Source organism: Coloeus monedula (genome assembly GCF_965178545.1).
Source record: "Coloeus monedula genome assembly, chromosome: 40".
In the NCBI taxonomy this organism is placed as follows: Eukaryota; Metazoa; Chordata; class Aves; order Passeriformes; family Corvidae; genus Coloeus; species Coloeus monedula.
The window spans coordinates 775,797-786,200 of NC_138820.1; the positions used below are offsets into that span (position 1 = coordinate 775,797).

At 63.8% G+C, this 10,404-nt stretch overlaps 1 protein-coding gene across 1 annotated transcript; it reads right to left on the bottom strand.

Annotated features, from left to right (window-relative positions):
- Positions 1-130: 130 nt before the first annotated feature.
- On the bottom strand, positions 131-10,107 carry EIF5A (eukaryotic translation initiation factor 5A). Its single transcript, XM_082300478.1, has 6 exons — positions 9,998-10,107; positions 7,926-8,097; positions 4,849-4,953; positions 1,530-1,661; positions 853-920; positions 131-413 (listed from the first exon to the last, which is right to left on the bottom strand). The coding sequence occupies exons 2-5, from the start codon at positions 8,088-8,090 to the stop codon at positions 858-860; spliced, it is 465 nt and encodes a 154-aa protein (XP_082156604.1). The 5' UTR covers positions 8,091-8,097; positions 9,998-10,107; the 3' UTR covers positions 131-413; positions 853-857.
- Between the last annotated feature and the right edge of the window lie 297 nt (positions 10,108-10,404).

Here is a 10,404-nt window from a genome sequence, read left to right on the forward strand (position 1 = left end):
CTCCCCCCGCATTAATTACCATCTCATTAATTATTTATTTATTTATTTCCGATCCGGCGAGGCCCCAACGGGGGGGGGGGGGGGGAGGGGCTGGGCTGGGGGGGGCAGGGGGGTGGGGGAGGGGCGGGAGGGGGAGGGGCAACGCGGGGGGCGGGGCCTGGGGCCGCCCCTCCCCCCCCTCACCGGGGCGCCCCTCCCCCACCGCGGGGCTGGGGGGGGGGGGGAGGGGTTGATTTTTTGGGGGGGGAGGGGGAATTTGGGGAGGGGGGGGTGGGTGGGGCCCCCCCCGGAGCTCGAGCCCCTCCCCCCCCCCGCGCCCCTCCCCCCCCGCCCCGCCCCTCCCCCATCCCCCCTCCCCCCCCCCCCGCGGCTGCAGTTGGGGGGGGCCCGGCCCGGCCCCCGGCGGCGCCGGCCTGCGGAGAGAGAGGGGGAGGGGCTGGGACCCCAGACCCAAATTGGGGACCTGGAGACCCCCCCAGAGCCAAACTGGGACCCCAGACCCAAAATGGGGACCTGGAGACCCCCCCAGAGCCAAACTGGGACCCCAGACCCAAAATGGGGACCCCGGAAACCCCCAGAGCCCAAATTCAGAGAGAGCCCCCAGACCCAAACTGGGACCACATTAGGGGCTGGCCCCGCCCCCTTTACCCTTATTTGGCTTTGGCCCCGCCCCCTGCCCTGTTTAGCCCCGCCCCGGCCCTGTTTGGCCCCGCCCACCTGCCCTGTTTAGCCCCACCCACCTGCCCTATTTAGCCCCGCCCACTGCCCCATTTGGCCCCGTCCACCTGCCCTGTTTAGCCCCGCCCCCTGCCCTCTCTGGCCCCGCCCCCTGCCCTCTCTGGCCCCGCCCACCTGCCCTATTTGGCCATGGCTTTGATCGCGACAGCGGCTTCCTCGGTCATCGCCGACAGCACCGTGATCTGGGGGGAGGGGCGGGGCCACACCGGGGTCACGGAGGGGTCACGGAGGGGGAGGGGTCAGCGACCCTCCCCCAACCCCCCCAGTCCCAGTTCTGCCCCTCCAGTGCTCCCCAGTGCCCTCCCAGTGCTCCCAGTTCCGCTCCAGTGCCCTCCCAATCCATCCCAGTGCTCACAGTCTCCCAGAACCACCTCCCAGTCCCCTCCCAGTGCTCCCAGTTACCCTCCCAGTCCATCCCAGTGCCCTCCCAGTTCCTCTCCAGTGCCCGCCCAGTCCATTCCAGTCCCCTCCCAGTCCCCCATAACCCCCTCCCAGTCCATCCCAGCGCTCCCAGTTCTGCTCCCGTCTCCTCTCAGTGCCCCCATAACCCCCTCCCAATCCCTCCCAGTACCACTCCAGTCCCCTCCCAGTCCATCCCAGCGCTCCCAGTACCACTCCAGACCCCTCCCAGTGCCCCCATAACCCCCTCCCAGTCCATCCCAGTACCACTCCAGTCCCCTCCCAATCCCCCATAACCCCCTCCCAGTCCATCCCAGTACTCTCAGTACCACTCCAATCTCCTCCCAGTGCCCCCATAACCCCGTCCCAGTCTCTCCCAGTGCTCCCAGTACCAGGATCTCCTCCCCGCAGTCGTATTTCTGCTCGATCTCCCGGCCCAGTTCCCCCTCCGGCAGCCTCAGGTCCTCCCGCACCTCCCCGCTGTCCTGGAGCAGCGACAGGTACCCGTCCTGGATCCCGATGAGCTGCACAGGTGAGACACGTGAGGGACAGGTGAGGGACAGGTGAGACCCCCAGGTAACCCATCAGCACCCACAAAGACCCATCAGCACCCCCAGGGACCCGTCCTGGATCCCGATGAGCTGCACAGGTGAGGCAGGTGAGAGACAGGTGAGACTCATCAGCACCCACAGGTAACCCACAAACCCATCAGCACCCCCAGGGACCCGTCCTGGATCCCAATGAGCTGGGTGGGGGACAGGTGAGACCCCCAGGTAACCCATCAGCACCCACAGGGACCCATCCTGGACCCCCATGAGCTACAGGTGAGCTCAGGTGAGACCCCCAGGTGAGACCCCTCAGCTATGCACAGGTGACACCCCCAGGGACCCATCCTGGATCCCCACGAGCTGCACAGGTGAGCCCAGGTGAGACCCCCAGGTAACCCATAAACCACCCAAAAACCCATCCTGGATCCCCAGGAGCTGCAGGTGAGACCCCCAGGTGAGACCCCCCACGTATGGACAGGTGAGACCAGGTATGGACAGGTGAGGGCAGCTATGGACAGGTGAGACCAGGTACAGACAGGTGAGGGCACCTATGGACAACTGACACCCCAAGGGACCCGTCCTGGATCCCCATGAGCTGCACAGGTGAGCTCAAGTACGGCCAGGTGAGAACCACAGGTGTGGGCAGGTGAGGTCAGGTGAGACCCTCAGGTAACCCATAAACCCCCCAGGAACCCATCGTGGATCCTCAGGAGCTGCAGGTGAGACCCCCAGGTGAGACCCCCAGGTGAGACCCCCAGGTGAGGCTCCCAAGTACGGACAGATGAGAGCAGATACGGACAAGTGAGACCAGGTATGGACAGGTGAGACCACGTATGGACAGGTGAGACCAGGTATGGACAGGTGAGACCACGTATGGACAGGTGAGACCAGGTATGGACAGGTAAGGACAAGCACGGACAGGTGACCCCAAATATGGACAGGTGAGAGCCCCAGGTGATCCATAAACCCCCACAGGGACCCATCCTGGATCCTGGGTGGGGACAGGTGAGGACAGGTGGGGACAGGTGGGACACCTGAGGACACCTGGGGGCACCTGAGGACACCTGAGGGCACCTGGGGACACCTGAGAACACCTGGGGACACCTGGGGGCACCTGGGCACAGGTACACACACAGGGACCCCCCCGGTGCCCCACCTGTGCTGTCCCCTGCTCACCTGAGTGCCCCCAACCCCCCCCTGGGGGTCCCAGGTGAGTTTTGGGGTCCGAAAGGCCCCGAATGTGGGGTTTGGGCTCACCTGGGCTCGGACTCACCTGGGCGACCTGGCCTCACCTGGCCGAGCCCCTGCGGGCCTGGCAAGGCCCCGCCCTCACCTGGGGCCCCGCCCGCTCTCACCTGCCAGGTGTGGGCGAGGCCGGAAGTCGCTGTGGTCACCTGTGAGCCCCTCCCCCCACCCCCAATGTCACCTGCCCAGGTGTGCCCCTCACCTGCCCAGGTGTGCCCCTGACCTGCCCAGGTGTGCCCCTGTGCCCAGGTGTGCCCCTGACCTGCCCAGGTGTGCCCCTGTCCCCAGGTGTGCCCCTCACCTGCCCAGGTGTGCCCCTGTGCCCAGGTGTGCCCCTCACCTGCCCAGGTGTGCCCCTCACCTGCCCAGGTGTGCCCCTGTCCCCAGGTGTGCCCCTCACCTGCCCAGGTATCCCCAGGTGTGTTCCAAATGTGTCTCCTCCCCCCAGGTGCCCTCAGGTGCCCCTCACCGGTGCCCAGGTGTGTTCCAGCTGTGTCTCCTGTCCCCAGGTGCCCCCCCAGGTGTCCCCAGCTGCCCCTCACCTGTGCCCAGGTAACCCCAGGTGTGTCCCAGCTGCCCCTCACCTGTCTCTCCTGTCCCCAGGTGCCCCCTCAGGTGCCCCTCACCTGTGCCCAGGTATGTCCCAGCTGCTCCCAGGTGCCCCCAGCTGTGTCTCCTGTCCCCAGGTGTCTCCAGGTGCCCCCAAGTGCCCCCTCAGGTGCCCCTCACCTGTGCCCAGGTGTCCCAGGTGCCCCCAGGTGTGTCTCCTGTGCCCAGGTGCCCCCAGGTGTGTCCCAGGTGCCCCTCACCTGTCCCCAGGTGCCCCCAAGTGCCCCCCCAGGTGCCCCCAGCTGTGTCTCCTGTGCCCAGGTGCCCCCCAGGTGTATCTCCTGTCCCCCAGGTACCCCCAGGTGTGTCCCAGATGCCCCTCACCTGTGCCCAGGTGTGTTCCAGGTGTGTCTCCTCCCCCCAAGTGCCCCTCACCTGTGCCCAGGTGCCCCCAAGTGCCCCCTCAGGTGCCCCTCACCTGTCCCCCGGTGCCCCCCCAGGTGCCCCTCACCTGTGCCCAGGTGCCCCCCAGGTGCCCCCCAAGTGTATCTCCTGTCCCCCAGGTGCCCCCAGGTGTGTCCCAGGTGCCCCTCACCTGTGCCCAGGTGCCCCCAGGTGTGTTCCAGGTGCCCCTCACCTGTGCCCAGGTGCCCCCAGGTGTGTCCCAGGTGCCCCTCACCTGTGCCCAGGTGTGTTCCAGGTGTGTCTCCTCCCCCCAGATGCCCCTCACCTGTGCCCAGGTCCCCCCCAGGTGTGTTCCAGGTGTGTCCCAGGTGCCCCTCACCTGTGCCCAGGTGTGTTCCAGGTGTGTCTCCTCCCCCCAAGTGCCCCTCACCTGTGCCCAGGTGCCCCCTCAGGTGCCCCTCACCTGTCCCCCGGTGCCCCCCCAGGTGCCCCTCACCTGTGCCCAGGTGTCCCCAGGTGCCCCCCAAGTGTATCTCCTGTCCCCCAGGTGCCCCCAGGTGTGTCCCAGGTGCCCCTCACCTGTGCCCAGGTGCCCCCCAGATGCCCCTCACCTGTGCCCAGGTGTGTTCCAGGTGTGTTCCAGGTGTGTCTCCTCCCCCCAGGTGCCCCTCACCTGTGCCCAGGTGTGTTCCAGGTGCCCCCCAGATGCCCCTCACCTGTGCCCAGGTGCCCCCAGGTGTGTTCCAGGTGTGTCTCCTCCCCCCAGGTGCCCCTCACCTGTGCCCAGGTGCCCCCAGGTGCCCCCCAGGTGCCCCTCACCTGTGCCCAGGTGTGTTCCAGGTGTGTCTCCTCCCCCCAGGTGCCCCTCACCTGTGCCCAGGTGTGTTCCAGGTGTGTTCCAGGTGTGTCTCCTCCCCCCAGATGCCCCTCACCTGTGCCCAGGTGCCCCCCAGGTGCCCCTCACCTGGAAGTCGTTGCGTTTGATGTTGGGCACGTCCATGTTGTGGGTGGACGGACAGATGTCCTCGTACTTCTTGCCCGTGAAGATGTCGATGCCCACCAGGTGCACCTGGGGGAGGGGACTGGGCTTACTGGGAGCACTGGGAGCAACTCGAAAGGGCTCTACTGGAGGTACTGGGCTTACTGGGAGCACTGGGAGAGGTGGGAGAGGCTCTGCTGGGGGCACTGGGAGCACTGGGAGAGCAGTAAGGGCTGTACTGGGAGCACTGGGAGCATTGGGAGCGATGGGAGGGGCTCTACTGGGAGCACTGGGAGAGGCGGGAGGGGCTCTGCTGGGGGTACTGGGAGCACTGGGAGAGGTGGGAGAGGCTCTGCTGGGAGTACTGGGAGCACTGGGAGAGCAGTAAGGGCTGTACTGGGGGTACTGGGAGAGGTGGGAGGGGCTCTGCTGGGGGTACTGGGAGCACTGGGAGAGCAGTAAGGGCTGTACTGGGGGTACTGGGAGCACTGGGAGAGGTGGGAGGGGCTCTGCTGGGGGTACTGGGAGCACTGGGAGAGCAGTAAGGGCTGTACTGGGGATACTGGGAGCACTGGGAGAGGTGGGAGGGGCTCTGCTGGGAGTACTGGGAGCACTGGGAGAGGCGGGAGGGGCTCTGCTGGGGGTACTGGGAGCACTGGGAGAGCAGTAAGGACTGTACTGGGAGCACTGGGAGAGCAGTAAGGGCTGTACTGGGGGTACTGGGAGCACTGGGAGAGGCGGGAGGAGCTCTGCTGGGGGTACTGGGAGCACTGGGAGAGCAGTAAGGGCTGTACTGGGGGTACTGGGAGCACTGGGAGAGCAGTAAGGGCTGTACTGGGGGTACTGGGAGCACTGGGAGAGCAGTAAGGGCTGTACTGGGGACACTGGGAGCACTGGGAGAGCAGTAAGGGCTGTACTGGGGGTACTGGGAGCACTGGGAGAGGTGGGAGGGGCTCTGCTGGGAGTACTGGGAGCACTGGGAGAGCAGTAAGGGCTGTACTGGGGGTACTGGGAGCACTGGGAGAGCAGTAAGGGCTGTACTGGGGGTACTGGGAGCACTGGGAGAGCAGTAAGGGCTGTACTGGGGATACTGGGAGCACTGGGAGAGGTGGGAAGGGCTCTGCTGGGGGTACTGGGAGGGACTGGGACGGACTGGGAAGGGCTCTGCTGGGGGTACTGGGGGCACTGGGACTGGGAAGGGCTCTACTGGGAGTACTGGGGGCACTGGGAGAGATGGGAAGGGCTCTGCTGGGAGTACTGGGAGCACTGGGACAGACTGGGAAGGGCTCTGCTGGGGGTACTGGGAGCACTGGGAGGGACTGGGAGAGGTGGGAAGGGCTCTGCTGGGGGTACTGGGAGCACTGGGAGCGACTGGGCGAAGAGGGAGGGGCTCTACTAGGACGGACTGGGCTTACTGGGAGTACTGGGAGGGACTGGGAAGGGCTCTATTGGGGAGTACTGGGAGCACTGGAAGAGGTGGGAGCGCCTCTACTGGGGGTACTGGAAGCACTGGGAAGGGGTCTGCTGCGGGTACTGGGAGCACTGGGAGGCACTGGGAGAGCAGTTAGGGCTGTACTGGGAGCACTGGGAGAGGTGGGAAGGTCTCTGTTGGGGGTACTGGGAGCACTGGGAGAGCAGTAAGGGCTGGACTGGGGATACTGGGAAGGAACTGGAGTTACTGGGAGTGATGGGAGGAGCTGTACTGGGAATACTGGGGGGGAACTGGAGTTACTGGGAATGATGGGAGGAGCTGTACTGGGGGTACTGGGAGGGAACTGGAGTTACTGGGAGCGATGGGAGGAGCTGTACTGGGGATACTGGGGGGGAACTGGAGTTACTGGGAGTGATGGGAGGAGCTGTACTGGGGGTACTGGGAGGGAACTGGAGTTACTGGGAGTGATGGGAGGAGCTGTACTGGGGGTACTGGGAGGGAACTGGAGTTACTGGGAGTGATGGGAGGAGCTGTACTGGGGATACTGGGGGGGAACTGGAGTTACTGGGAGTGATAGGAGGAGCTGTACTGGGGATACTGGGGGGGAACTGGAGTTACTGGGAGTGATAGGAGGAGCTGTACTGGGGATACTGGGGGGGAAGTGGAGTTACTGGGAACGATGTTAGGAGCTGTACTGGGAGTACTGGGGGGGAACTGGAGTTACTGGGAGTGATGGGAGGAGCTGTACTGGGGATACTGGGAGGGAACTGGAGTTACTGGGAGTGATGGGAGGAGCTGTACTGGGGGTACTGGGAGGGAACTGGAGTTACTGGGAACGATGTTAGGAGCTGTACTGGGGATACTGGGGGGGAACTGGAGTTACTGGGAGCGATGGGAGGAGCTGTACTGGGGGTACTGGGAGGGAACTGGAGTTACTGGGAACGATGTTAGGAGCTGTACTGGGGATACTGGGAGGAAACTGGAGTTACTGGGAATGATGGGAGGAGCTGTACTGGGAGTACTGGGAGGGACTGGGAAAGGTGTTAGGGGCTCTACTGGGGGTACTGGGAGGGAACTGGGAGCACTGGGAGCACTGGGAGGGAACTGGGAGCACTGGGAGCACTGGGAGCACTGGGAAAGTTCAAGTGGGGATTTGGGAATTCAGGGAGGGATTTTGGGATTCAAACCCGGATTTTGGGATTCAAACCCAGATTTTGGGGCTCTCTGGGAATTTTGGGACACCCTGACATTCCCAAATCCCCAATTTTGGGGCGTTTTGGGTGGTTTTTGGGACAATCAGAACCCAAAAAAGCCTCTGAGAGAATCCTTAGGAGCCACAATCATCCGACCGTAAGTCCGGTCAGGATTTTGGGATTCAGGGAGGGATTTTGGGATTCAAACCCGGATTTTGGGGCTCTCTGGGAATTTTGGGACACCCTGACATTCCCAAATCCCCAATTTTAGGGCGTTTTGGGTGGTTTTTGGGACAATCAGAGCCCACAAAACCCTCTGAAAGGACCTTTACAGGATGCGCTCACTCGGAGCTAACTCCGCTCAGGATTTTAGGATTCTCACGGGGATTTCGGGATTCCCACCGGGAATTTTGGGGCTTTCTGGGGATTTTGGCTACCTTGGCGTGGCCGTGCTTGCCCGTTTTGGAGGTGCTCATCTCCACGATCTTGCAGGGGCGGCCCTTGAGCACCACGAAGCCGTTCTTGCGCAGGGCCGAGCACTGCATGGGGAACGTGGCCGAGGCCCCCGCGTCCCCCGTCTCGAAGTCCAGGTCGTCGGCCATCGCCTCTCTGGGGGGGAGGGAGGGGGAAATCCCCAAAATTTGGGGTGGTTAGAGGGTGGGGAAGGGAAAATTTGGGGGTTTAGGGGGAAGCCCCGAAAATTTGGGGGGTCGGGGAGCCCAAAAATTGGGGGTAAAGTGGGAAGGGGAGGCTCGAAAAGGGGGTGGGGAGCTCAAAAATTGGGGTTAGAGAGGGAGAAATCCCAAATTTGGGGATCAGAGAGGGAGAAATCCCAAATTTTGGGGTTCAGGGGAGTGGAGAATCCTAAAATTTAGGGGTTTAGGGAGAAACCCAAAAATTTGGGGGGTCGGGAAGGGTCAGGGGACCCCAAAAATTGGGGGTAAAGTGGGAAGGGGAGGCTCGAAAAGGGGTTGGGGAGCCCAAAAATTGGGGTCAGAGAGGGAGAAATCCCAAATTTGGGGGGTTAGAGAGGGAGAAATCCCAAATTTTGGGGTTCAGGGGGGTGGGGAACCCCAAAATTTGGGGGTTTAGGGGAAACCCCAAAAATCTGGGGGGTCGGGGAGCCCAAAAATTGGGGGTAAAGTGGGAAGGGGAGGCTCGAAAAGGGGGTGGGGAGCCCAAAAATTGGGGTTAGAGAGGGAGAAATCCCAAATTTGGGGGGTTAGAGAGGGAGAAATCCCAAATTTTGGGGGTCAGAGAGGGAGAAATCCCAAATTTTGGGGTTCAGGGGGGTGGGGAACCCCAAAATTTGGGGGGTCAGGGGGAACCCTGAAAATTTGGGGGGTCGGGGAGCCCAAAAATTGGGGGTAAAGTGGGAAGGGGAGGCTCGAAAAGGGGTTGGGGACCCCAAAAATGGTGGGGGGAGAGAAAGAAACCCCAAAATGGGAACAGGGAACCCCAAAAATGGGGTCGGGGACCCCCCAAAAATGGGGGCAATTCCTTATATGGGGTCGAGGGGTCCCCAAATTCCTGATACGGAGTTGGGGGGGTCCCCAAATTTCTTATGTGGGGTCACAGGGGGTCCCCAAATTCCTTAAATGGGGGCATTGGGGGTTCCCAAATTCCTTCTATGGAGTTGGGGGGGGTCCCCAAATTCCTGATGTGGGGTCATAGGGGGTCCCCAAATTCCTTAAATGGAGTTGGGGGGGTCCCCAAATTCCTTAAATGGGGTTGGGGGGTCCCCAAATTTCTTATGTGGGGTCACAGGGGGTCCCCAAATTCCTGATATGGGTCACAGGAGGTCCCCAAATTCCCTAAATGGGGTTGGGGAGGGGTCCCTAAATTCGTTATATGGACGTGGGGGGGGTCCCCAAATTCCTTATGTGGGGTCATAGGAGGGTCCCCAAATTCCTGATATGGGGTTGGGGGGGGGGGGGTCCCTAAATTCGTTATATGGAGTTGGGGGGGTCCCCAAGTTCCTGATGTGGGGTCATATGGGGGTCCCCAAATTCCTGATATGGACTTGGGGGGGTCCCCAAGTTCCTTAAATGGGGTCAGGGGGGTTCCCCAAATTCCTTCTATGGAGCTGGGGGGGGTCCCCAAATCCCTGCTACGGGCTCACAGGGGGTCCCCGAATCCCTTCTGTGGACTCACGGGGGGGTCCCGCGGTTCCTTACAGGGAATCCCCCGACCCCCCCCCCCCCATTCCATTTATGGCCTGAGGGGGGGGGGGGTCCCCCCCATTCCTTATAAGGGGGGGGAGGGGCGGGGGGGGGGGGGGTCTCGCGCTCGCCGCCGCCACGCGGAGCCCTGAGGGGGGGGGGGGGGGCGGGTGAAGCGCAGCGCGCGCGCGGGCGCGGCCTAGGCCGGGCCTGAGGGGGAAACCCCGACCCCGCGAGGAGCAAAAATCACTCCCGCCGCTTCTCCCCACACCCCCCCCCCTTCCCCAACCCTACGGCCACCCTTCCAAAGCCCCCAGGATAAGGAAGAAAAGGGGTGGCGAACTCACCCCCGCTGCCGCGAGCCCCGAAGCCCGAACCGCCGCCGCGCTGGAGCTGCTGCAAGCCCCGGGCCCGAACCGCGCCTGCGCGCCCGCCCCTGAGGGGAGGGGGGGGAGCCGCACTGCGCATGCGCGGGGAGGGGGGGGGCGGGGGAGCGGCGGGAACCGCGCGTGCGCGGAGCGCGCGGGAGAGGGAGGGGCGGGGTGGGGGAAGGAGCCGCGCGTGCGCACAGAGGGGAGGGGCGGGGCGCGGCGGGATCTGCGCATGCGCGCGGCGCCGCCTCCGCCCGCCGCGGGGGTGGGGTTAAAGCGGCGCGGCAGCGCCCCGCCGGGAGCGAAGTCTCGCGAGAGTTGGGAGGCGTGGAGCGAGGCGGGCAGGGCGGGGTTGTGGTATCGCGAGAGTTTGTGGTGGTCAG